The 27535-nt window shown below is 45.1% G+C and overlaps 1 protein-coding gene across 1 annotated transcript in view; it reads right to left on the bottom strand.

Annotated features, from left to right (window-relative positions):
• Window positions 1–27535, bottom strand: part of EFCAB6 (EF-hand calcium binding domain 6) — a 200242-nt gene that overhangs the window by 123573 nt on the left and 49134 nt on the right. The window contains exons 8-10 of the mRNA XM_066255898.1: window positions 17549–17685; window positions 13657–13769; window positions 3170–3294 (exon numbers count right to left, since the gene is read on the bottom strand). Of these exons, the coding sequence (XP_066111995.1) occupies window positions 3170–3294; window positions 13657–13769; window positions 17549–17685 (375 nt within the window). The remainder of the gene's footprint in view (window positions 1–3169; window positions 3295–13656; window positions 13770–17548; window positions 17686–27535) is intronic.

Genomic DNA, 27535 nt, shown 5'->3' with positions numbered 1-27535 from the left:
AGATAGTCTCCAATATGAAAAAACAAAGGGAAAAGGCACCCAGGAGCCTTTCTTAAGGAAATTACTTGACAACGAAATCAGCCAACCAAAGAATAAATCAAAGTAAAGAGCCGTGGAAGGGATAAAGCAGCAAGCGTGGCAGTAGGTTCAGGCACAGATAAAATGAAGGCAAGGCAACTGGGGAGTTAGGGTAACAGAACAGAATGGGAATATTAGAACCTCTTGGAACAAAATATAAACAGCAAGCATGGTAAGGTGGCAGGGAGGGGCCGGAAGAAGCCCAGGAAGTGCCAGTCGCTTTGAATTTCAAAGCAGGGAGCCAGCCCTTACTGCTTTTAATTGAGACATCCTTCAAAAGCACCATAATTTCTCCAATTCTTTTTTTCTTTTTATTTGTATTAAGTGAGAGGCAGAGGAGGCAGGGAGGCATAGAGACAGACTCCTGCAAGCACCCTGACTGGGATCCACCCTGCAAGCCCCTTACAGGAAGATGCTCTGTCCATCTAGAGCTGCTGCTCATTGCTTGGCAACCAAGCTATTTCACCTCATGAGATGAGGCCATGGAGCCATCCTCAGCACCCAGGGCCAACTTGCTCCAACCATTCAAGCCATGGCTGTGGGAGAGGGCGAGAGAGAAAGAGAAAGAGAGAGAGAAAGAAAGAGAGAAGAGAGAAAGAAGGGGGAGGTGGAAGGGTGGAGAAGCAGATGGGCACTTCTGTATGCCTTGACCAGTAATCGAACCTGGGACTTCTACACACCAGGCCAATGCTCTACTGCTGAACCAACAGGCCAGAGTAATTTCTCCAATTTTTAATAGCTTTCTTAAATCTCTTTTCTTGACTCAAAAACACTTTTGGGACCTAACGTCTCCTGCGGTGATGAAATACTTATCCGAAGTTCAGAAATATCTTTGGCTTTACTTGGGGATCAAATTGTAAGCAGGGACCAGGGGTTTAAACATGGCTCCAGGACTTACTGGCACAGTAACCTTGGACAAGTCATTAAACCTCTTGTGTCTCAGTTTTCCCAGCTTGAAACTGGGATGATAAAAGTGCCTACTTAACACATGAAGTTGCTGGGAAGACTGAATAGGAGGACACCCATGAGGTGCTCCCAACATTGCCTAGCATGTAGGCAGCCCCAAAGAAATTTATTGTGCCTTATTTATAAAGAAACAAAATAGCACAATTCTCTTCTTATGAAATGGTTTCTATCTATATATCCACTCGCCCGCCTGCTGACACAGCCATCCTTCCATATCTGTGCATAAAGACATGCCTAGAATTACATTCACCAAATGTTGCCTTTGATTATTGCTAGATGATAGATTTTGAGTAATTTATTACTTTCTTCTCTATACTTTTCAGAATTGCTCACGTTTTTCTTAATGGTCATGTGTTTTATAATGCTTGTGTTTTTATGAGAACGATAAATTTATTACAACAACAAGAAGTTTTACCAACTGACCTAACGTGTATAAAAGTGCTCCCTTCTCTGATATCCTGATCAACATTGGCTTTTCTTAATTTTTTCTCACTGATGATTTTCTGCTGAAAATTTTATATTAATACTTCATAAAAAGTTGCATGTATTATGTGTTATGAGTGGTTACTATTTACGTGGTTTGTGGCACCTATTTTGCCAAGTTTATCATTTCTTTATACAAAATTTTGCTGTAGAAAACCTTTTCATTTCAACGTAGTCTAGTTTATCTATCTTCTTCTTTATGGTTTTGGGGCTTTACTTCATGTGTAAACTGTAACTTTCAAGATTAAAAAAATTTTTCACCCGTTATTTATTTTTAAATTTAAATAGTAGATGCATACAGAATTTATTCTGATGTGAAGAAGTTTATAGCTTTTCCCCCCAAATGGCTAGCTAGAGAATTATGCCTATAATTACTGAACATACATTTCCCTGTCCCACCATACCTCATAGCATAGCTAAATTCACATATCAAGTCTAAATAAAATCTTTAAAAAAAATTTTTTTTTCAAAAAAATAAGGCCTGGCCTATGTTGGCACAGCGGAAAGCATTGACCTGGAACACTGAGGTCGCCGGTTCTAAACCCTGGGCTTGCCTGGTCAGGGCACATATGGAAGTTGTTGCTTCCTGCTCCTCCCACCTTCTCTCTCTGTCTCTGTCTCTGTCTCTGTGTCTCTGTCTCTGTCTCTCTCTCCTCTCTAAAATAAATAAATAAAATCTTTTTTAAAAATTTTAAAAGATTGGTCTATTATCCCACCACTGTTTTAAAGCAATTTGAATGTCCATTACCTTACAGATGTCATTATTATATCTTCATAAACTTTTTTTATGTGGTAGGATAAGCCTTCCATAACTTTTCAAAAAGAAATATATACAATATATATATATGTCTTCATCCAAATATAAGGAGAGCAGGCTTTAATATTGACTCTTCTAATCCAAGAACCAGAAAAGATCTCTTTATTTATTCATTTTCTTTTATTTTACTCAATAAAGTTGTATCATGTTTTTATGTATCTTAAATATTTCTTTTTTTTTTTTTTTTTTTTTTTTTTCATTTTTCTGAAGCTGGAAACAGGGAGAGACAGTCAGACAGACTCCCGCATGCGCCCGGCCGGGATCCACCCGGCACGCCCACCAGGGGCGGTGCTCTGCCCCCCAGGGGGCGATGCTCTGCCCATCCTGGGCGTCGCCATATTGCGACCAGAGCCACTCTAGCGCCTGGGGCAGAGGCCACAGAGCCATCCCCAGCGCCCGGGCCATCTCTGCTCCAATGGAGCCTTGGCTGCGGGAGGGGAAGAGAGAGACAGAGAGGAAAGCGAGGCGGAGGGGTGGAGAAGCAAATGGGCGCTTCTCCTGTGTGCCCTGGCCGGGAATCGAATCCGGGTCCTCCGCACGCTAGGCCGACGCTCTACCGCTGAGCCAACCGGCCAGGGCCCTTAAATATTTCTTATAAGAGTAGGTGAGTAGAACAAAGGAGGTACTTAATCAATATCTGTCTCATCACCATTGCTATTATCGATGTGTTACTGTTATTAGGAAATGGGGGAAGCAGAGTTTGCAGGGGTGGGGGTAAGATTAAAACTAATTTTAGAAATAATGTCTCAACCTAATGGTGTCCCACAGCTGTTGCTTTCTCTGCCCACACTTTAGAGACCCCTGGCATTAGAGAAACTTTCTTACCTCTTGGCAAAAGGCCTTCTGGATTTCATCTAAGGAGTAGTCTTTCCAAGTATTCTGAGACGAGTCAGAACTGTGCAGGTAGTACCTTCTGGAATTTTTGACTTCTTGATTCTCCAATGAGACCTCTATTAAACCAAAAGAGCTTTAGTTTATTAATATCGTCAAAGATACATTTAGATATTAAATGTTTCCTTCTCATCATCACCTGACTTGATGATGTAGAAACTGAGATCTGAATAAGCCAAAACCACAATGAACTATGTATTAAACCGTGTCAAAGTAAGTGGACGAACTCTTTAGAAAAAATTAAAATTAATCTCCTTGCTATCTTATTCTAGGAAAAACCTTAGCTAGAGTAAAATGTCTACTAAGTAGAATAATAAAACTCTAATAGTAGAAGAAAATGAAGGCAAATATTACATAATATAAAATATATAATTGTGTGAGAAGTCCTTTCTAAAGAACACTTTAGAGCCAGAAATCATGAAAGTAATAATTAAGTTAGACAATATATATATATATTTTTTGGTAAACACACACACATATACACACAAATAACAATGAAATAAAAATGAGTGGTAAAACTATTGTTAATATACATGAGAAATGCAGGTTAATTTCCATAACATAAGAGTAGCTCTTACAAATCAGTAAGATAAATACACTCAATAAAGCTATAATAGACTAAGGTTACAAACAGGTAATTCACTTGAAAAGGACTAAAAGAAAATCCAACAAATGTATAAAAAACTGCTCAAACTCATGGGTAATTTTAAAAGTCTAATTAAACAAGTTAACTTTTTCTCCCACCTGTCAAGCAGGCAAGGATTAAAGGGAATGACAAAGAAAGAAACTGGGGTCCTGGCCGGCTGGCTCAGCAGTAGAGCGTCAGCCCAGCGTGTAGAAGTCCCAGGCTCGATTCCTGGCCAGTGCACACAGGAGAAGCGCCCATCTGCTTCTCCATCCTTCCCCCTCTCCTTCCTCTCTGTCTCTCTCTTCCCCTCCTGCAGCCAAGGCTCCATTGAAGCAAACTTGGCCCAGGCACTGAGGATGGCTCCATGGCCTCCACCTCAGGGCTAGCTAGAATGGCTCCGGTTGCAATAGAGCAATGGCCCAGATGGGCAGAGCATCGCCCCCTGGTGGGCATGCCAGGTGGATCCTGGTTGAACACATGCAGAAGTCTGTCTCTCTGCCTCCCTGCTTCTCACTTCAGAAAAATACAAAAAAAGAAAAAGAAAAAGAAAGAGACCAGTTAGTTCCAGATTGTGCACAAAAAATCTGGCACTTGAACACTCGTAGTCCCCTTCTTGAACTTTACAGCACAAAAATAAGAGGACCACTCAACAAATACACAATGGAAGGATGCTTTCTGCACTGCTATGAGAGAGAAAAAAAATGAACACAATTTAAATGCTCATTAGCAGAGGATTGGTCTTGTAAATTCCGGTTCTTCCAGCCTCTGAAACACGACACAGATATTAAAAGCTAAGATGCCTAAGTTTATGGACGTGGAAAATATTCTTTGATATATATCGTTTCATGATTGACAGAAAGGACGACTGGCATAATTTAAATTTCAGTCTAACACTTATTTTGTGTATTTGCCTATGCAGCCATCCATCCATCCATCCACCCGTCCATGCATCTGTCTGTCCATCCATCTATCCATGCATCAAAAACAAAATCTGGGAGGACAATACACCAAAAAGAATACAGTGTAGGAGTCAGGTGGAGGCTTACAGGGGACTATTATTTGTGTTTATGTGTTTTCTGGCTTTTTTTTTTTTGCAACAAGCATGTATTACTTTTATAATAAAAGATAATGAAATAAAACTAAAATATAGCCATTTTCTTTCTCTAAGCTGTCTACAAAGAATCACAAATGGTTTCCCAGATTTATTTCCTAAAATGTCTGCAAATAAGCTTCACTCAAATTAAGCACACTTGTAACTACTCAGCTGCAGTTAACAAACTGCCAGTCATCTTGAATTCCATTTCCTACCACAAAAAAAAAAGAAAGGAAAGGAAAGGAAAAAGCCTTCCCCAGTGGACCCTCTGGCTGCATAATAAACAACAAAGCCAGTCCTTCAGAACTCAGTCTGGAATGCAGGGGCCTCAGTGGGCCCAGCTTGTGCAACGTGGGCTCTGAGGACAGATGCTGCACAGCTCAGGGACTGGAGGAAGCCATGGCCAGACCTGGGCTCTGCCCTGGTCGGCACCCGTCTGATGCTCTGTGCACCACCGCCTGCCTCCCTCCTCCTGCACTCTGAAATGCTGATGCCGCTCACAGGGTCACACACAGCCCACTGTTGCTCCATAAACAGCACACAGGCCCAAAGGGTGGAGGACTGGCCAAGGTGCTAGGCCACCCTTACCCTTGGGAGCTCACCTTCCAGGCCAGGGAGTAGTGGCAGCTGCTAGACAGGCTGGTCACAGAACTCAGTGACGCTGCACCCTCTCTCGCCAGCTATACCAGGGTCCACTCTTGCCACCTTCCTATAGCGCTAAACGTCCTCTGAAAGAGTCTTGCTGACTTGAAACAGGGTGGAGAGGAAACACAAAGCTTAAGGGGACCTTACACATGTCATGAGTGTGGCAAAAGGACATCACCTGCCAATGTCATCATCTCATGTGCCCAAATAGACGGTGCTTTCACAAGCAAGGTGATGAGGGCTTATTAAGAACACAAACTTTGGGGCCCTGGCTGGTTGGCTCAGCGGTAGAGCATCGGCCTGGCGTGCGGGGACCCGGGTTCGATTCCCGGCCAGGGCACACAGGAGAAGCGCCCATTTGCTTCTCCATCGCCCCCCTCCTCTCTGTCTCTCTCTTCCCCTCCCACAGCCAAGGCTCCATTGGAGCAAAAATGGCCCGGGCGCTGGGGATGGCTCCTTGGCCTCTGCCCCAGGTGCTAGAGAGTGGCTCTGGTCTCGGCAGAGCGACACCCCGGAGGAGCAGAGCATCGCCCCCTGGTGGGCGTGCCTGGTGGATCCCGGTCGGGCGCCTGCGGGAGTCTGACTGTCTCTCCCTGTTTCCAGCTTCAGAAAAATTCAAAAAAAAAAAAAAAAAAAAAAAAAAGAACACAAACTTTGGCCTGACCTGTGGTGGCACAGTGGATAAAGCGTCGACCTGGAAATGCTGAGGTCGCCGGTTCGAAACCCTGGGCTTGCCTGGTCAAGGCACATATGGGAGTTGATGCTTCCAGCTCCTCCCCCCTGTCTCCTCCTCTCTCTCTCTCTCTCTCTCTCTCTCTCTCCCTCTCTCTCTCCTCTCTAAAATGAATAAATAAAATTTAAAAAAAGATATTACTATAAAAAAAAGAACACAAACTTATCAAAAACAGAAATATGCAAATTTGATAGAAAATATTGTTCTCTATATAGAGAATTCACAGGTATCTGAACTAAAGATTCCCTTACAGAGGTAAGAGCAGCAAACCTATAAGCAGCTTTTGGTAATTAGTCCTTGTAGAACACTTTCCCCCAAAATGAACATGCATTAGCAAATTTTAGCCAGGTCATTCATAGTTCATTAATAACAGAAAGGTTCAGTGGGGGGGGGGGGGGAAGGGAGGGAATTGGGGAAGGGGAGGGGCACAAAGAAAACCAGTTAGAAGGTGACGGAAGACAATTGAACTTCGGGTGATGGGAATGCAGCATAATCAAATGTCAAAATAACCTAGAGATGTTTTCTCTGAACATATGTAAACTGATTTATCAATGTCACCTCATTAAAATTAATAATAAAAATAATAATAATAACAGAAAGGCTGAAGAGCACCTGAGAAATAGAAATGAATAAAAATAGGAATGTGGACTTGTGTTTACTTACAAAAGTGAGCTTTCAAAACAAATGTAAACAGGTGATGTATATTATAGTGTTAAAACTCTCTTAAACGTATCTTCCAAAATTTTAAGACTATCATATAGAAAACAAATGTTATGAAAATACTAATAAGTAAAAATGTCACTCTAGAAAAACCAGAAGCAGCCCTGGCCGGAAAGCTCAGTTGGGTAGAGCGTTATCCCAATGCAGCAAGGTTGAGGGTTTGATCCTCAGTCAGGGCACATACAAAAATCAACCAATGGATCCATAAATAGTAGGAACAACAAATCAATGTTTCTCTTTCTCTACCTTCCTCTCTCTTTCTAAAAAGACAGTTGAATATATTTTTAAAAAGAAACATTAGAAGTAGTATAAAATTTACTTATCTGTCTGCCCACTGGCTTCAAGGCCAGAGAGGCAATAAAAGCGTTTCTCCATGGAAGCTCCTAAGTCAGCTAAATTTCAGAAACTTTGAAACAGTTCAAAGGGGAGAAGCACTGACTCTGGGAAAAGATAACTGGAGTCAATGACTGGCTCTGCAACTTTGTGCTTTTCTTATTTTTCTGTTTTGAAATTTATTTTTTATTTTTTGTATTTTTCTGAAGTGAGAAGCGGGGAGGCAGACAGACTCCTGCATGCGCCCAACTGAGATCCACCCAGCAGCCCACTAGGGGGTGATGTTCTGCCCGTCTGGGGTGTTGCTCCGTCATAACAGAAGCCATTTTAGCGCCTGAGGCAAGGCCATGGTGCCATCCTCAGTGCCTGGGCCAACTTTGCTCCAATGGAGCCTTGGCTGTGGGAGGGAAAGAGAGAGAGAGAAAGAAGAGAGGGAAGGGTGGAGAAGCAGATGGGCACTTCTCCTGTGTACCCTGGCTGGGAATCGAACATGGGATTCCACATGCTGGCCTGCCGCTCAACCACTGAGCCAACCGGCCAGGGACCTTTTTTGAATTTTTTTAAAAATTAATTTTAGAAAGGGGGAGAGAGAGGGAAACATCAATTTGTTATTCCTCTTATTATGCATTCATTGGTTGATTTTTGTATGTGCCCTGACCAGGATCGAACTCGCAACCTCGGAGTATTGGGATGGTGCTCTAATCAAGTGAGCTACCTGGCCAGGACACAACTTTGTGCTTTTCTTTTCTCATTCACAAAAGAGAGGGAAAACAGCATCCACGCCATACTTGGCATCCTTGTTATGAGGATGAGATGACGAGTGCATGGGCTTGGTACTCACTCAGTGTATTTAACATGTATAAGAAAAGAAAATCTGACTCCATGATTTTATATCCAGACAAAAGGATTTTTTTTAACTGGAAAGGCCACATACAAAATGCCATCACAAACATATAGGCAATCAGAGAATATCACTTCCATGAGCACTTCCTAAGGAACCCACCAGAGAATATGCCTCCGGCAACCAGAGTGACTAAGAGAGAGAGAGAGAGAGAGAAGCAAGTGAGCAGATGTGATATAGGTTTCCACTCCTAAAGTGGTGATCCTACAGAAGTGGGGTCCATGAGACAGGAAAACCTAATTCTTAATAATTTATGTAGAAAGAAATTACACAATAAATGAAAAGCTAGGAATGGCCTTATCATCTTTGGCTGGACTCCTGGACTTTCCCCAAAGTGAGTTAGCAAAGTGGGGATGCAAATTAGCCAACCCATGGCCCAAATCAAATAATTTCTATTTGTAACAATATGTTGTACACCAAAAACTAACACACTGTTTATATTCAACTATATAGCAATAAAAGATAAATAATTTTTTGAAAAATAACAATTTCCATTGCAATGCAACTTAGAAAGGATATGCTGACATCATCAATCCCCCACTGGGGCCAAGGACTTTGCATTGACTGATGGTGATGGGATGATGAAGAGTGGGTGTCGTCATTCACCCTTTCCCACTACCACCGAAAACGGGCCTCTTCTCCGACGACCTCAGTGTCAGGTTTTAATATGATGTGGCCCATAGCCCCAAACTATGTCTTTAATTTACAACATCCACAAAAAGATTTGCTTTCTAACTGAAGCATCTGAATTTCAATTAGGAAAGTTGCAGAAGAAGTATTAAATGTGAAAATAGGATTTTATTTTGAGATGATCTCTGTGACGGGGCACAGAGGCAGGCTGGACTAGGCCCACACTGTAGACATGATACCGTTCGGGGGCAGCAGGGAGAACGGGAGTTGAGGCTGTAGGGACAGGAATCTGCAGCTCACATTTAATCAGATCAAAGACACCTTTCATTACGAGATGTATCACTATTTTATGTCTCCCCAGTAAAGAAAGCCTGCTGCTAATCATTGATAGAATGGAAAAATTAGATGGCCCTGGCCGGATAACTCAGTTCGTTAGAGTATCATCCTGATGTGCTGAGGTTGGTGGTTCAATCCCCTGGTCAGGACACATACGAGAATCAACCAATGACAGCATGAATGGGTGGAACAATGAATCAGTGTTTCTCTCTCTCTGTCTTCCTCCCTTCCTCTCCCTCTAAAAACACATCAGTAAAAAAGTTATTTAAAAAATTAAGATTTCCATGGTAAACAGAAAAATATTAGACAACTTACCTTCTTAAAAACAAAAAGATAATAAAAACTAGCAAAAAAAAAAAGTTACCAGCAGGAAACTGAAGCAAAGAGAAACTTAACCCGGGCCAGCCAGGCTAGAAAGCTTTGCTTCCAGTTATGGTGGAGTGGCTCACACTGAACCAACCCTGCAGCAGGAAACAATTATAAACTCTAGCCAAAACATAAACAAAACACTGTCTGAAGGCACTGGAGAGCAAAGGACACAAACTGGAGTCAGCACTTGGAAATATGAAATAACACCCGCTGAACTTCTTGCTATCTGGCCTTGTGCCCGAGGGCAAGCTGCAGCTGAAAACCAGGCGAAGTGGCTAAAATTTAAACAGAAACCCAGGGTCTTGGCCGGTTCTTAAATCAGAAAGCAAAGTTTAGGACTACCACAGCACCTTGGAAGTAAGGACAGGGAGCCCAGAAAAGAAAGGCCCAGAGGAGGCCCTCCAGAGTCCATGAATGTGCCTGGCGAAAACGTCTGGCTGACCTCTGAACTCCAGCTGTGGACAGCAGACAACAAGAAACCCAACTAAGGCTAAAATAGCAGAACAAAGAGTTCAGGTGTTAATTAACCTCCCATAAGGAAGACAAAGATTAGAGTCTGAATGAAGCCATGTAAACTGGCTGCTAAAAATTCTGCAGAGGAACATAACAGAATCCCCTGTCTCTATAATGCAAAATTTACTGTATCTGGGATAAATTGCAAAATTATTAGACAAAGGGGAGAAAACTCCCAGGAAACAGCGACCTCTATTTAAGAAAAAAGCTAATCAATAAAGACCAAACTTGAGATGACCTAAATATTGGAATTAGCAGATAAAAATTTTTAAAGCACTTAAAACTTTAAATTTTAAAGTTAGTGTTTGAGAATGTAAAAGAAAATATACTCCTAATGAATGAAAACATGGGGACTCAGCAGAAAAATAAAAAAGTTGTAGCAATGCATTGTGCTTCTATGTATATAAAAGTATGACATGTGACAGAAATATAACAAAGAACAAGAGAGAAGAATTGGGAAAGTGCTGTCTTATAGTCCTTACACTTCGTGGGAATGCGTATATTATTTAAAGGTAGATTCTGATTAATTAAGGTGTATAGTGGAATAAGAATGTTCAATTTGTCCAAATTCCTTGAAATTATTAAAACTCCACAGGAAAAAATGTCAGAGAAGGAGGTAGGTGGACAGAGAAGGAAGGAGGGAACATAACGCCAAAAGGCAAATGGCCTATTTTGAAAAAAAAAGGCAATTCAAGGTACAAAATTACTTTATAGTACATCTTAATAAGAACACAAATTCAGTAAAAGAAGATAATAAAACAACAAAATGAGATGAAAAAATAATATAGTATGACCAAAAAAAACCACTATTGTAGAAATAATAAAGTAGACACAGCAAGGAACATAATGCACCTCAGTGAAAATCTAATTACAGGTAGAGATAAAAGAGCTCAGATGATTACTGTGAATACGGAGGAAATGACCAAGACTAAAGTGCATTGAGAGAATTTAATTGACAGACAAGACAAAGACAATCCAACATAAGGGTAATCTGTGTCACTGAAGTTACAAATCTGCCAAAATGGAGAAAGATATTCAAATATACATATTACTGCGGAAAAAAAAAACAAAAAACTTCGACATAAAGAAATCATTAAATTCCGGGCCAGGGCCCACAGGAGAAGCGCCCATCTGCTCCTCCACCCCTCCCCCTCTCCTTCCTCTCTGTCTCTCTCTTCCCCTCCCACAGCAAGGCTCCATTGGAGCAAAGATGGCCCAGGCGCTGGGGATGGCTCCTCGGCCTCTGCCCCAGGCGCGAGTGTCTCTGGTCGCAACAGAGCGATGCCCCGGAGGGGCAGAGCATCGCCCCCTGGTGGGCATGCCGGGTGGATCCCGGTCGGGCGCATGCAGGAGTCTGTCTGGCTGTCTCTCCCTGTTTCCGGCTTCAGAAAAATATAGAAAAAAAAAGAAAAAAAGAAATCATTAAATTTGCAGATTTCAAATACATTGTGTTTTGAAAAATTGATACAGAAAGCTCAACACCAAGACATACCCCAGTCACACTAGTGAAATTCAGGAATAAATAATTCTCTAGGTAACCAGTTACCACCAGGGAGAAAACAGGGCGGGCCTAAGACTGCTCCACAGCCCGGGTCAGTGGGCTCTGGAGGGGAAAGTAGGACCCATGAGTAGGATGTGCAGCCAAAAGATACAGTCAACATTTTCCTTAGCTTCATTTCAATTTCTGTTCTTCTGATATACGCAAGTAAAAATAAAAACTTCCATAAAATCGCATATATATGAACCCATTCTCACAAATGTATTTCTGTCTGTCTGTCCCCTCCCTGCACAGGTTTGCACGGAAAGATGCCAGGATTAATGCTGACAGAGGTTCCTCACTCAGGGGTGGTAGGGCCGGTGTGATCACTTCATCTTTTTACTCCTCTGTACGTGTACCCACCTCACATGGCTGCGGTGAATATGAAAATGACTAGTTCCTGGCCCATTGTTCAATAAATGAGATCCACTAGTACAGTTATCAGCTTGGCATATGAACTTATTGGTGATGAACACCTGGCCCAGTCAGGCTAGATGCCCCCTTTTATCCCTCGTGGCTAACTAACTGCACAGCCCCTGCTACAGACACGCCTGCCTCCACCAAAGGCCTTGGACATTCCCTCGCCGCTTGTCACACACACTCTGTGAACCCTGGTCCTGCAAAAGTGCCTCCGAGCTCGGCCGTTCCTCCTCCTGTGAACACCTCATGGCATTTGTTCTTCTCTTGCAGACATTTAAGCAGTTTGGGGCTAAACAGTTCGAATCTCAACTCCACCACAAACTAGCTAAGTGACGTTGGGGAAAGTCATTTAGCACCCCAAGGCCAAGGTTTCCAACCTGAAAATGAGATCATAAAACCAGTCTCAAAAAGCTATTGAGAGAAATAAAAATTCAGGTTTGCAAAGTATCTACAAAGAGCACAAGAGTTACTTTTTATTATTACTTTTTTTATGTGACTTATTTGATCTCACCTGCCCTATTTAATGTGATATATCTATACAGACACAATACACCTGCCCTATATTATGTGTATATATTAATGCACATACACTTTTTAAAGACAGAGTATATTACTTTGTTTTGTACCCAATGAAGGACCTACTATAGAGTACAGGACCTGCTCGTGAACTAAAAAACTGTAAGGGATAAAAGGGCCCTTGGGAGATTGCCTTGTCTAGTAATTCCCCAAACTTGGGAGGCTTTATTTATTAAGGAGAGTCTGGGCCTGCTATAAGCTCTTTCGGTTAGTGAAACCGAGCTGCAGTCTGAGAATGTCACTACTAAGCTTGCTGACGAGGTGGATCTGAAAACCAGAAGGTGTGCAATAAACGTTTGCTGCGCTGAATTAAGTTAAAACCAAACAGTGACAACCCATCTTGAATGAGCCTAAGACAAGAGACTGCCGGCCTCAGTTGACCACAGGGCTGCAAGGGAGCATCCCCAACTGCACTCAATTCTTAGGAGCTGGCCCTCAGACACTCACCTCAGGAGCTGGCCCTGCCCTCCGCAGGCAGGCAGCTCCAGGACAGAGAAGAAACTTCCTTCTTGGGTCCATAAGCCTGGCTGTCCATGCCCAGTACAACTGTATAAACTACTCAACTATTTGCCCTTTTATTGTAAGACTGTCCATCATTAAAAGAATAACATGTTCATTACCAAAAACTTTTGAAATACAGAAGCAGCAGAAAGAGGAACCAAACAATATCACTGAGAGACAGTCTGTATTTTAGAATTGTTTTCCAATCATGTGCTGCAACTCTATGTACATTTTCCACATGATCGTGACCTTTGTGGAACTCATGGCTCATGGCTGTCCACGTACTGTGGGGATGTGCCGCGACTCACTTGTCCTTTCCCTCTTATTAGACTTTTATGTGATTCTCATAAATCATGATACCAGGACTTCTTGGTGATAATGCACGTCCCATGTCTGACACTATTTCCTCTGGACAGATTCACAGAAGAGGAACCACCAGGCCAAAGGAGACTGAAATCTTTAGCTATATATTTTAAAAATACGCACCTTGATTTCCCATATTATACCTAAGGTTTAAGTTGTTATTTATACTGAGGTTCTTCAAAAACATATTATAATCCACTGCTGTATCTCTATCAATGTTGTAGTGTTCTGCAAACCTAAAACAGAAATGTTCTTTAGTGATCAGAAATTATGAGACAGAGAGTAAAAATGCAGACAGTTGGTTACTGAGGTATCCTTTACACTTCGGGTTGGTGTTGATTTTAATGTGTGTTTCCACTTAGAGCTGGACTTTAAAGTAAACCCTAGGAAATGTTACCCCTTATTTAAAATGCAGAGACTTCTAAGGAGATGCCTTTACCCTGTGCATGGGTGGACACACATAGAGTCGAACTAATGGGACAGAACGCCCTCCTGCCTGTCGCACCTCGGGGTCTTCTCCTATCTCTACAGGAGGAGGGGGCGCCTAGCGCTTAGGCTGCAGGGGAGCCACGTCTGCATTCAGAGCACAAGTAGGTCCCACTTTCCTTTAATCATTGGGGGGAATGGAGCTGGGCCATGAGAGTTCGCTGGTTAAAATGTCGATGATCAGAGAACCACAGAGCTGGGTGGAGGGGAGAGCACAGCCCACTGACCAAGCACCTCGCTCCCCCAGAGAAACTGAGGCCCAAGATGATATACTATCTCAGACCAATTAACTACAGCGGGAGGGGGAGGCTGTCCTTGGTACATGCTATGATTTTTATATATAAAAAGAAAAATCTTAAGCACAGTGTTTCTCCCTGAAATATACTGAGGTACTCATTTTTTTTTTAAGATAAATAGAATGTTTGGATTTTTTTTTCCAGTTCTTCAAATCTGTCACTTGATAAATGATTTTCTAGATAATTTCTGCATTATTACACTTATTTTAAAAATGACAGTTTTTAAATGTTTGGTTACATTATCTCCATATGTGTTGGTTTCTATAATTATCTAATTTCATGCTGCTTTCTAAAAATTTAGTAATTATCACTTAAAGTATTTATTTTTCTGTTTTCCAAATTTAACAAAAAGTAATGTCATACATTCATTTCAATGCATACCTTTTTTCCACGTTGATGGGTTTTGCCTATTGTTCTAAGAAGAAAACTTATATTGAGCTATGTATGATAGCTGCCAGATGTCAGCAGTGATCCTCCCTAAACAGCACCCTCTTCTACCCTTACTGGCTGCCTCGTGGAAAGAAGGCTGTGAGAACCAGAGGTGGCCCCTGCTGTCTTGCTGCCTGAGTGGCTGACCTCTGGAAAGTGTTGGCTCCTCTGCTGTTCCAGGAAAATGTCGGGATGCTGATACAATTCTTGCCAAGTGTTCCCATTTTCTGTGAAAATCCAGCCATCCTTCAAAGTGGGATCTGCTCATAAGAGAGCCCTAACCTTTCCTAAGGCCCAGCCCCTTCCCGTTCCTGGTCCTGCCACCTATGCACTGAGCCTCAACAGACAGAATCTGGGGGGAAATATCTCCGACAGGTAACATTCCAAAAACTCAGCCTCAGAATGGCCCAAGCACACAGTACCTCAAAGGGCTTCTTTATGAGAATCAAGGCCTGGGGGACAGAACCAGTCCTAAGATACCACAGCCAAGGCCATTTCCCCAGGGACCAGAACTCACATGTCCACAGAAACCTTCAGGCAAGTCAGTCACACAGGAAGGCCAACGTTTAGGGCCAAGGGAAAGACACCCGTTGACCCATAACCTCTCCAGGTTCACCACCTGGAACTAGCCTGGGCTTCACTCGTCAGCTTGTCAGCTCAGGCGGCAGACTCTCCTCCAGTGAGTGACTAGAGGAGAGAGGGAGCCTGGTTCTCAGGCTTCTCATCAATCACTCAACCTGCAGGGCAATGAAGGTCGGGTGGTGCACCATGGGAACAAAGGAAAAAACCCACTGGGTCTCAGGATGGTCTGGTTAACTATAAAGCTTAGTGATAATTGTTCTCACTTCCTATTTACATAGGCTGGATGGCATTCTGCAGCCTAAAGAGAGCCTTGGACCAAGGAGTAAAGGGCACGACTGCAATCAATATGGTTATGGTATCATGATGGGAATCGAAGACCTACTGTATGCCTGGCACATGGCAGGCATGCTTTGGACATTATGTGGAATCCTATACCAGTCCTGCAAGGTGGGCTCCCCAGTGCCCACTTATTTAAGAGAAAATGAGTCTCAGAGAGGCCTGGGGGCTCCAGAGGCCCGAGAACTAGGGAAGGCAGAACACAACCCTGACCCAAAACGTGCCTGACTTCACAGCCCAGGCTGTTCCCACCTCACCGAGCACTGAGGGCCGAAATGAAATAGAAAGCTGTTAGATAAAAAAAAAAAAAAAAAAAGGATTCAAAAATGCATTGTGTTTTCTGCTCAAAGACTAAAAAGGCAAAGTTAATACTGAAGCAGCTTCTCAAGAAAAGTGTATTCTTGAGCTTCAACAAGAAAAGCATTAAAGCAATTGAAGAAATAGGCGGCTTTGATCTCCCCATTCTAACGGACAGCGATTCTATTAAGTTCCTCCCTTATCATGAAAACAGCATTGTTTTTGAGGCTTAAAAAATCTCAAATAAAAATTGGTGGAATTCTTTATTATTCACTACTTATAGATGGGGAAACAGACAGTAACAATTTTTTTAATAGATTTACTAGGTTGGAGACTGCGGTGCCAAACACAAGGTTTATTGTCAAATAAAAGTTTTTTTTTTTTGATTGCCTATTTTAAAAGAGTGTTGCTTTTGTTCTATAATTGCATGCACAAAATTATTTAATTTGTTTTGTTTGGATCTTATTCTGGACACTTTCCAAGCCGGAAAGATGTAAAAATTAAAACATCTATTATGGCTTTTATAGTCTGAGGTGGGTTATAAAGAGAAAAAAAAGAAAATATTCAAAAGACTAGGAAATGTCCATTTTTTAAAATTCCTTGCTTCTCAGACCCTGCCATGCCTGTGACAGTCACATTTGCTACAGGAGCAAACTCCTCTACTCCTAACAGAAGTGACAGTGTCTTTTTAATACTATTCCAGGACCCACAGTGAGCCATTGTCATAGTGACTTACACTCACAGTGTGACATAAACTCCTAGCTTTGGGGTGAACTGCGAGGGCGTGGTGCTCCCCTTAGTGGCCTGGAGGGTAGTTACAAAAGCGAGAAAGGAAGGAGAGAGAGAACGCCTCATAGCCGCATACTATAGAAATCAAGTTCAACATGGATCCTCCTTCTAGTGTCTTCCATTCAAACTTCAAGTAGTCACTTGAGCCAAGCATCCAGCTTCTTCCAAATGATCTGGAGTTTCCTGAAGGCTCAAAAATTTGCTCATGTTGGCTTCTACACACTGCCCTCACACCAGGGACATGTGACAGTGGCTTTCCAACGACAAACAGCAGCTCAGCATTCAGTCATTCATTGTCTCCTGCCACAGCTCCCCCAACTTCAGCAGAAATAGTCTTCAAAGGAAAACTAAGTTTCAGTTGTTACATCAGGATGGAGAACCAGTAGAAAGAACATTAACTTCTGCACAACTGCGGAGAATTTTCATCCTTCTAACTACAGGCTTGGAGTCATAGTCTACTGTGAGCTGGAAACACATTGGACAGAGGGCGTGGTGCCAGCCAGGGGGAGAGAGACAACTGGTGATGGATTACTTTAATCGAGACGTGCTAAGTCTGCAGGCCAGATGACGCACACCCTAGGGTACTTAAGGAATGAGAACCATCCGCTCTTGCTTCTGAGATTCCATGGAGAGCCGCGCCGACGTGGGAGAAATGACAGATGAGTGCCTCTTTTAAGAAGAGTGGGGACAGAGGAGGTGGGGGAGGGCCATGTGTGGCCCCAACAAACCCGACAGGTCCCGTTGTGAAAATGGTTTCAAGCTCTACAGAGCGGCCTCTGAGCCTTCCTTCCTTTCCTTACCTTTTGTATTCAGCGTCTTTCATCTTCACACAGAAGGTCTCCAGAACCCTCCTCAGCTCGTGGGGCTGGACCAGACCCGTCTCGTTCACATCAGTGAGCTTCAGGACGCTGAGAATGGTTTTCATGTTTTTGAAAATCTGTGTATAAAAGTGATTTAGGGAAAGTCAAAAGACCCAGTGTTGAAAACCAAAATGGTAATAATAAAAAAAAAATGTGCAAGTTTTTAAATGCTTCTTGTAAAATAAAATGTTTTCAAAGACTCACAGCCGTAGGTATTACAAAATGATATGTCTATGGAAAAAAAAGAACACTACATTTACTGGATGTTTTCAAGGCAATTTTCTCTGTAAATGGTCTTAGTAAGTTTTTCTATTGTTGTTGTTTTTGTTTTTTTTTAATTCTTTCTGATGTAAAGCAGTGAGTCTAACAGAGTTCATTCCCTTTTCAGCCATATAAAAAAATCTTCTTTGTTAACTGATACTTAAAAACTACAACTTGGGCATACCTGAACTCGTAAAATTTTTATTTTTCATAGCCAGACCCAAACTATTTTTACTGGGCACTGAATAAAACATATTACTGTGTATTTCAACCCCTCTGAATTTTTTAAAAAAAGATATTACAGAATACTTGCATAAAGACCTCCCCCAAGTTCAGTCCAAGCATACTTACGGGCACACGACCTCAAGAGCATCAGGTAGTCCCTGTGGAGATGCACTTGCCCTTGAGCTGCTCAGACTTAGAGGAAGGAGAGAGCCATCCCTAGAGGAAGGGGCCCCATGTGTCCCAGCACAGAGCTGTGCAACTGACTCCTCCCAAGTCACATGGAGGCAGTAGGACCATTTCCCCATTTTTCAATAAAACTGAGTTTCGGGGAGGCTACAGGAGCCACTCAACGTCATCTGGCTAGACGCTGATATTTCGAACTCAGGTCAATATTTAAACCACACCACCCCGCAGAGGAGAAAAGACATGGAGGTAAATGCTGCCCAAAGCTGGGCCACGGGAACAAGAGCCAAATAACAGAGACGGACAAGAGCTGTTGGCCTTTCCAGGAGAGAAGAAGCACTTCCAGCCACAGGCATCTGGGGGGGGGGGGCTTCCTGCAGGAGGTGGCATCTGAGCCAGAGGGGTGGCTGGGAGCTGACTGAACTGGTGTGGGGTGACCTCCCACTCTAGGGGGAGAACAGGAAGGACTAGACACAGCAGGACACGAGGCCAAGGTCAGGATCATGGAGGAAGACTGACGAGCAACTGGGGCTGGACCCTGGAAGGTCTGACTCTACCGTCCTATACTGACCAAACCCAAGTGCAACCCAGATTCTGAGGAGAGTGAATGAACCTCATGGAGAGATTTTAGGGAAAACTCTAAGATGAACAGGTTTGTTTCCCTTATCAACATTTCCTCTTGACAGTTCCCTTCACTAATCAGTCTCGGACTGACCGAAAGTTGCCCCACAGCCAGCCCTCTCCTGGGGTGGCCATCCTGATCACACCTAAGGCATCACTAACACTGCCTGTCCCTCCCCCTGACTTCTGGGGGGACCTTAGCCCCTGGCACGCACGCCCGTCTCCAGCACCAACCATTCCTGGTGTTCTCAAAGACGATCTGACACCCAGTCTCTGTGCTCCTGCTCATCCTACCCTCCAGGGGTCACCACTCTCTGCTCAAACTCCATCCCTTATTATTCCCAATAATTGCCACCCTCCAAAGTCTACGCACATGCTCCAAGCACCACCCCCACCCTTCCCAACAACATTCTCCCTGCCAGGACCCACCTATGGCTCCTGTTCACACTCCTCTGCCCCCTCATCTGTCTGACTCCACACCCACGTAGTCGGCCTAGGTGGCACTTGTGCCCTGTCCCTCTCACCCACAGGAGTCTTATCCTGCTGTCCACACAGCAGCACTCCACACAGTTTACTGCTCCTCCTTTCTGGAAGCACGTCTCCTCCTGGTGTCCACACCCCTCCCCCGTCCTCCTCCTTCTTCCTGCCTTCTTCTGGTTTCCTGCCTAGGGCCTCCTCATCTCCCAACCTCTGAACTCTGGAGCACCTTGGGACTCGGTCCTCCAGTCACCACACTTACTTCCAGTGGTCCAGCCTGTGGCCTTAATGACCAGCCGGTGGCTCTCAAAGGTCTGTCTCCAGCCCTGGCCTCTGCTCTGAGCCCAGCTGGCACACCTGAGAGCCTACTAGACATCCCAGGCTTACCAAGCCCAACCTGCTCCTCCCACAGCCTCCTGTCCCCAAACATGGCAGGTCTATTCTGCCAGATTCTCCTCTTCCCACATCCCTGTCCACTCTGTCCAGAGAGCCTCGCAGCCTTCTGTTAAAATGTTTGCAGAACCCAGCCGGTATCACCCCTTCCCACCTTCCAGCCCTCCAGCGGCCCCACCCCATTCAGGCTGAGGCTGGGTCTTGCTGTGACCCACTAGGCTCCCAGACCGGCCTCTAGCAGCATTGTCCCACCTGTCTGGCTCCTGCTTTCTGGCCACACTGGACTGCTGCACCTCAGGAATGCCAGGTCTTCCTGCCTCAAGATGTCTGCATGTGCCGTCCGGCCCACAACAGTCTGCCCCAGGGAGCCATTGGCTGCTTTCCACTTGATTTGAGTCTCAGTCCAAATGTCCTCTTATCAAAATGGCCTCCCCTAAGCACATGTATAAGATAGAACCCTGCTCCCAACACACTTATCTTCTTCAAAGTACTTCTCTCACCAATTAATGTAATGCTTGTCTTTACTGTCTGTTTTCCCCCCTCAAATGCCCGCTCCCTGAAAGCAGGGTTTTGCTCATTGCTTCCTCCATGCCTCTGGGAAAACCTGGCTGTATGTCTGCAATAGCTCCTCAAGGCCAATCCTGAATGGGAGGATATGACAACTGAGCCTATATTAATTGAATGTCAGTTATGTGCAAAGTCCTGTGCTAAGTGCTATATACACCTCCCACTTAGAACAACCAGAGAGTATTGCTAAACGATCTTAATATCCAGCACTGGGGATACCAAGTGAGGAACAGCAGGCCAGCACCGGTTGGGGGTGTGTCCACCCTCGGCTCCATCACTGCATCTAAAAGCACAGGTTCGGCGTGAACATCATGTGCTCCCATGGCCGTATAGAAACTAAAACTTCAGCATCTGGTCTGCTACCAAATCCTGGCTCGCCTCTCCCAGTGAAACGGAGGACATGAGGTGATGTGCTTTTCTAAAACCCCAAAGCAACCCATATGGATCTCCAGCGTGGAGTGCCGGGAGCAGCCCGCCTGGCACAGAATGCACACCCACCAGAGGTATGTCTCCAAGTTTCTTATCACTTGTCAGACTGAAGTTTGGCAAGATCTGAACTGAGCTGCAGATGGTGAAGCTTATCAAAGGCAACCAAGTTCGGGCTGTGGTGTACAAGACTTGTCCCATGCAGGATGGAGGTGGGGGAGGGAGGGAGGGAGAAAGGTATACAGAGCTAGCACGGCGGGGGTTGCAGGGACCGTGTCCCTGCCCCTGCCCCTCCACACTTACCTGCTGTGCTGGAAAGGGGGAAGTAGGAGGCAGAGGAAAGGGTAGAGAGACAAATTAGGATGGTGTGGGTAGCATCTAGCTCTTTCTAGGCCAGCTAGACATTTGCCATTTTGGGTTAACCGGGACAAGTCTGCATTAAGAGTTAACTGTCTCTGAACCTCCTGTGTAAGCCCCCACCCCAGCTCTGAATCACCATCACACCTCCCCCTATCCTCCAACTCCAGCCATACTGAACTACTTCCATTCACAAGCACTGCAGGGTCTCTTCCCATGAAGTAAACTCCTCACCTTGCCTGCAGAGTTCTAGATAATCTAAACCCCCACTACAAGATCCGTCAACCTCACCCTTCAAACTCATCCCTCCTCCCCCTGCTCTAGCTACAGGGCTCCTTGTTCTTTCTCTCACACACAACGTACTCTCATCCACCAAGACTCTTCGTGGCGGGCCACTGCTGGACAGCTCCCTCTGGGGCCTCCCTCGGGTCTCGGCCCCCTGCCACCTGCCCCTAGAGGCGGTCCTCCAAGCCCTGCACTAAAGCATGCCTTCATCCCCCTGTGAACACTCACATCATTTTTTATCTGCACCTGGACATTTCATAGCTCCTTCTGTATCTGTTTACCGTCTTTCTTACTTTGCTGAAATAAAAACTCCCCAGAGGGGACTTGGTTTTGTTTGCTACTGTGTCCTTAAGGCTTAGAGCAGCACCTGGACAGAGTGGATGCTCACCAGTATTTGCAGAATGGGTTAACATGCTGCATCTGCTGCCTGGCCCTGCCACTGTCTCTCTGGGCAGGGTCTGGTGCCTTCTCCGTGCCTTTCCTAATTCTGCTTCTATCTGAGTCATTGGCTACTTGACTTCCTTCTTGATATCTTGGTGTGTTCCTGTCTGAAATTGGTACCCAGCTCCCTCCCTGACAGGAGGAGACGCCCCACTCCCCTTCTGGCCTCTGCTCTCTGGGCACCCCATTCCCACCCTTCATCTCCCCACTGTTCTGTGGAGGAGTGCTCAGAGGGGTCACACTCACCAGAGGGAGAAACTGGTGCACAGCTCACAGGGAGAAGGGCCACTGCCATGTGCCTCCTCCCTCCACACCCAGCATGCTTCTTAGGAAAGAAATGTGATCTTGCCAGTGATCACACTGAGAGAGGCCCCAGAAGGGGTGCCCTCCTGGCCTGGCTTCATTGCCTAGAGGCCTGACCCCCCTGCCCACATTCCAGGTGCAGCAAACTCATGCCCGCCACCTGTTTGTATGCCTGCAAGCAAAGAATGCCTTTTACATTTTTAAATGGTTGGGGAAAAACCCAAAAGAACAATATTTTGTAACATGTTAAAGTGACATGAATTGCACATTTCAGGATCCTAAGTAAATTTTACTGGTGCCTACCCACACTCCTTTATTTACATGTTGTCTCTGGCTGCTTATAGGGGAATTACAAGGGCAGAATTGAATAAGTGGACAGAACATCTAGCTGTAAAGATAAAAAATATTTGCTATCTTTCCAAAAAGTGTTCACAACCCCTGTCCCACTCTCTCCCATGCACTGCCACTCATGTCTGAGTGGTAAGTGTCAGGGGGAGTTATATGCACAAACACAAAGAGAATCACTGGGGATTTAAAGAGAAAACCAAAAGAAGAGGCAAGTGGGATTTTAAAGACCCAAGAGCCAGGGAATGGGCTTAAGGTTCTCTGCAGAAGCTGCCCAAAATCTCTGCCAACCATCTTCCTTGCCCCCTGTGCCAGGCTTGGTCCCCGCCCATCCTGGCAGCCAGGACCCAGCCAGGAGCTGCTTCCCGCTGCTGGGGGCAGAACAGTGCATGACCAGCACAGGCTCTGAAATGAGACTTTGAATCCCAGATCCACACTGTTATCCAAGCAGCCTTGGAACAGCGCCTCACCTTCAGTCTCCTCCTCTATGAAATGGGAATGAATAGGGCACTGCCTCTGTGTGTGTGTGTGTGGGGGGGGGGGTGAGTTCATGAGTTCATGTGTGTAAGTGCCTCACAGGAACATAATAAGTGGTGGTATGACAAAACTGCTGACTGGGACGAAAGGCTGAGGGCAGAGATACAAATAACCAGGAAACCATATACCCATGTTGGGAAATAATAAGTGCTGGAACCATCACTCCTCTCCCCAACCCCTACCCATTCACTGCCCTGTTGCCCAGCCTGTTAACATAAGTCTTGAGAGGGCAGGTCTGCAGTGGTCAGGAATCCAGAGCAAGAAAGGGCCTGGATCAATGTATACTTGTTCAGGGAATGGATGGGTGGATGGATGGATTGATGGATAGAAGGATGATAGATGGATGAACAGACATCTGGTTGATGGGTAAATAGATGGACAGATGGATGGATGGACTACAGATGATGAAAGGATGATGGATGGATGGATGGACGGATGGACTACAGATGATGAAAGGATGATGGATGGATGGATGGATGGATGGATGGATGGATGGATGGATAAATGGATGGATGGGTGGGTGGGTGGGTGGGGGTATTGCAGAGTTTATGGGGAAGGCACTTTGTACACTGAGGTAATCCTTGTATAGATCAGAGAGGTGCCTGCAGAAGGGCATAAGCATCTCATTTCTCTGTGGACTCAGTCTGCATCTTCCTGGAGATGAACTAAGAATTAACACACAGAGTGCAGATGGGGAGGGGCAGGTTAGAACAGCTTGTATGTCTGCTGTTGGCAGGAACAGGACATGTGAATTTTCCTTCGGTTACATGCAGACCAAGAAAGGCAGAAGGCTTGAACTGTCCTTCTCTCAGTGACTGCTCAGCAGGTGAGCGGCCGAGCAGCCTGAGGATGAAGCGGAGCCTCCTCAGCAGGAATCATACAGTTTGGAGGCCCCGGAGCGTTGTCCTGACTACACCCTGTGTGCCCTGTGAGAAAGCAGCCTTCCCATGCTGCCCACAGAGGACACAGTGAAGGGAGACAGAGACATGCTCCCTTTCCCCAGCCTCCCTCACAGATACCACATACTGGAAGGAGGGGAAGCCAGGACCGCTAAGCTGGATTTGAGCTTGAGCTTTTCAAGTGGACCAGCCGCTGCTGGCCTTGTTTATATTGAGTGTGACCAGAAAGTCATGAGATCTGCCTAAGACATCCACCCTTAAGGGACAAAGAAGGCAGATCTGCTAGCATCTGCTTGGGAACAGTGCAAAGCAAAAAATCAAACTGTTTCATATTTGTACCCCACTGAGTTTGGATGGTTCAATAAACTGCTAACAGTGGATGCTATTATTACTCTATATAGTTCTTTGTTTAAATTTCTTTTTATAGCATTTTGAGCTCCAGGAAGGAAAGCTGTGAACCCAAATAAATAGGACCACCCCAACTTTAAAGGAGGTGAGAAAATGCTTACTGTCTCTTCCCTGAGGCACCGACTCCCCACTCAGGCTGCATAACCCCTCTCTGGCCCAGCCCTTCCCTGAGGAAGAAGGTGCTTCTTCCTGGAACATAATCTTGCACAGCAACTGACACCTTCTACCACTGCACTCTTACTAGCTCTGGGTCAGCTGCCCTCTGTCTGGGTCCTCACCAGGGGCCACCTTCTCTGCCCTGGTTTCTGGCAGAAAGGGTGGGGAAGGCATCCCCCCAGCTGCCTGCAGCGGGAACCCGAGCCCCTCCTCCCCCAGCAGAGGGTCCAGTCCAGCTCCCGCTCCACAGCAGAATGGAAGGTTCGGATTCCACCACCATCACCGCGCACCTTTATGTCGCCATGACTAAATTCATTTCAAATTTAAGGAGTACATTTTAAAAATGAAACCATGAACAAGGAGTTCTCTTACAATAAACACATCAATGCTCATTTTCCTTATTATTCTACTTTTGGCTGTTTCATATAAAATCTTTAATTAAAGTTTCTCTTTGAAATTGTCATTATCAACCCAGAAGAAAGGAGGGGAAGAACAACACAGCTGTGCAGATACGCAGCGCTATTCAGGACCAAATGAACTGGAACGAAGCGAGCGGCTTGACTGTTATGTTCCTAGTTCTGGCTCTGTATTCTCAGTCGCACCGTCTAACTTGTCACTTTATATCGATTCCATCTGTTTACACTCTGCGGAGTATTGGCTTCCTACCGTGAACATTTCCTATTTACCAGCTGGTAGAGATGGGCCAAACCAGATAGGAAAAAATTAGAGTACATTCAGAACCTCATAAACACAAACTTTCAATTTGGGGACATGTGGGAGGAGCCTGCCGGCACTGCTCACCTTCCGCAAAGGCGCCGCCTCTGCCTCCAGTGCAGGTGCCACTCACTCTCCGCGCTGGTGCTCACCCCCGCAGGCCCAGCGGGCGTGTTCACTTCTCACATGGATGCACACCCTGCCTTCACTAAAACCTGAACGAGCTTACAGGGGAAGATATCTAAATGAGCTCCAAGAAGACAGAGAAAAGGGAGCTAAGAAAGAGCTAAAGGAACCCGAGAGTCATGGTCGCTATGACGGAGCAAAACCCCAAAAATTTGCCTTGGGGTTTCCTTGTGGCTAAGGTAAAAGGGAAAACTTGCTGTTTCCTTTACCACAGGCCACATAAACGTTCCCCCACATTTGATTTCATTTTTAAAACACTTGCAACACAGCTTTAAGACTTCTGAGAAATCCTATCTACCCTTCTGACACAGCTAGGAAAAACTCCTAGGACTTTCTAAAGGGTGCTAAAGCTAGGAGAAATTTTTCCTGTCTCTCCTTTCTTTCTAATGCAGCCCACACGCATTGGATAGGCTCCACCCCAGGCACAGCAGGCCAAGCCAAGAATACTGGATCCCTGCCATCCCGACCTCAGCTCTGCATATGACAGAGCTGATCCACTATCCCCCCACATACCAGAGATGCTAGACAAATGTAGGCTGATGATGATGATGAGAGTGACTCATTCCTCTGATTCCTTCCACAGCCTGATCACAGGCACCTCCCTGCCTGCAGCTGCTCTCCCTTCAGATGTACCCACTGCACTGCTGACATTCATCTCCTGATATCTCCTCTCTCATGCCACTGCCCTAAATCAGAAACCTTCAATGAACCACTACCGCCACCTCCATTACCACACCTTGCCAGAGGCTTTAGGGTGAATACCCCACCTTCAGATTCTTCTATCTTTTTCTCCAGCCTACCCTTCAAAATTGAGCTGTTCCAATCTGTCTCGAGAAACAAAACTCTGCACAGGAGAGTCACGGGTCTTGTTCTCTTATTGTCCCGGCCACACCTCCACTGCCCCTGCGGCCAGGTCCCCTCCTTAGGGCAGACTGCAGTCCTGAAAGCTACCTCACATGGCGCCCTCCAGCCTGTCCTCGACACCGGGGCCCCACCCATGGCCCAGCTGAAGCTCCTATCTCAGCCGTCTCAGGAAGGTTATCCTGGCTGTTCCAATTACTGTGCCCTTTTCCCACAGAACTTTATTTCTGCATTCAGTAAACATTTACTGAGTTCGTATCAGGTGCCAGGATCTATTCAAGGCATTGACATTATAACAGTGAGCAAGACAGAGAAAGTGTCCCCTCCCAGGAAATGTTTATCTTAGTGATAACAGGCAAACAAACAAAAATCTCAGAATGTCCTAAGTGTTAAAGAAAACACAATTTTAGACAGTGTAGTAAAAAACATCTCCCTGGAGCCTGACCTGTGGTAACACAGTGGGATAAAGCGTCGACCTGGAACACTGAGGTTGCCGGTTCGAAACCTTGGGCTTGCCTGGTCAAGGCACATATGGGAGTTGATGCTTCCTGCTCCTCCCCCTTCTCTCTCTCTCTCTCTCTCTCTCTCTCTCTCCCCTCTCTCTAAAAATCAATAAATAAAATATTTTTTTAAAAAAACATCTCCCTGGAAAGATCTCTCTTGGTGAGCACTGTAAGCAAGGCAACCAAAGCCATGGGCACCTTAACCAGAGGAGTCTAATGGGATATGACTTAAGTTTTGAACAGACAATTCTGGGTGTCATGTGGAACACAGAGTGTAAGGAACAGGAATGGCAGTCCAAGGGTTGTTGAGAAAGCACAGGACAGGGAAAATGGTGGCAGTCGAGTTGGAGAGAGGTGGATGTGTTCAGGATCGATTTCAGGATACAACAGATAAGACATGTTGATGGACTGGATGTGGGAGAGGGGCCAGTGAGGGAGGTCTCAAGGCTAGTTCTAGGTTTCTGCTTGAATGACGCAGTGAATGGTGGACCCACTTACTAAAACGGGGGCAAGGCCAAGGGAGAAAAGCTTCTTGGGGTGTGGGTGAGGAGGGCGGTCAGAAGTTATGACTTGCTCTGTGGATAGTGACGAACCTAGAGTCCTAGATGGAGACATAAACGTGGGTGCCATCAGCATGGAGCCCTCTTATCCTTCCCCTCTGTAGCTTTAAACCATAAATGACTACATACTATCATTTAACTGTCCACATGAGAATTCATTTGTATTATCTCCTCCAAAGACAAACTCCTCTAATTTTTTTAGTAACTTCTGGCATTATG

This window comes from Saccopteryx bilineata, chromosome 1, assembly GCF_036850765.1.
Source record: "Saccopteryx bilineata isolate mSacBil1 chromosome 1, mSacBil1_pri_phased_curated, whole genome shotgun sequence".
Lineage (NCBI taxonomy): Eukaryota > Metazoa > Chordata > Mammalia > Chiroptera > Emballonuridae > Saccopteryx > Saccopteryx bilineata.
Note: the sequence above shows the minus strand (reverse complement) of the source record. Positions and strands in the feature narration are given on the sequence as shown.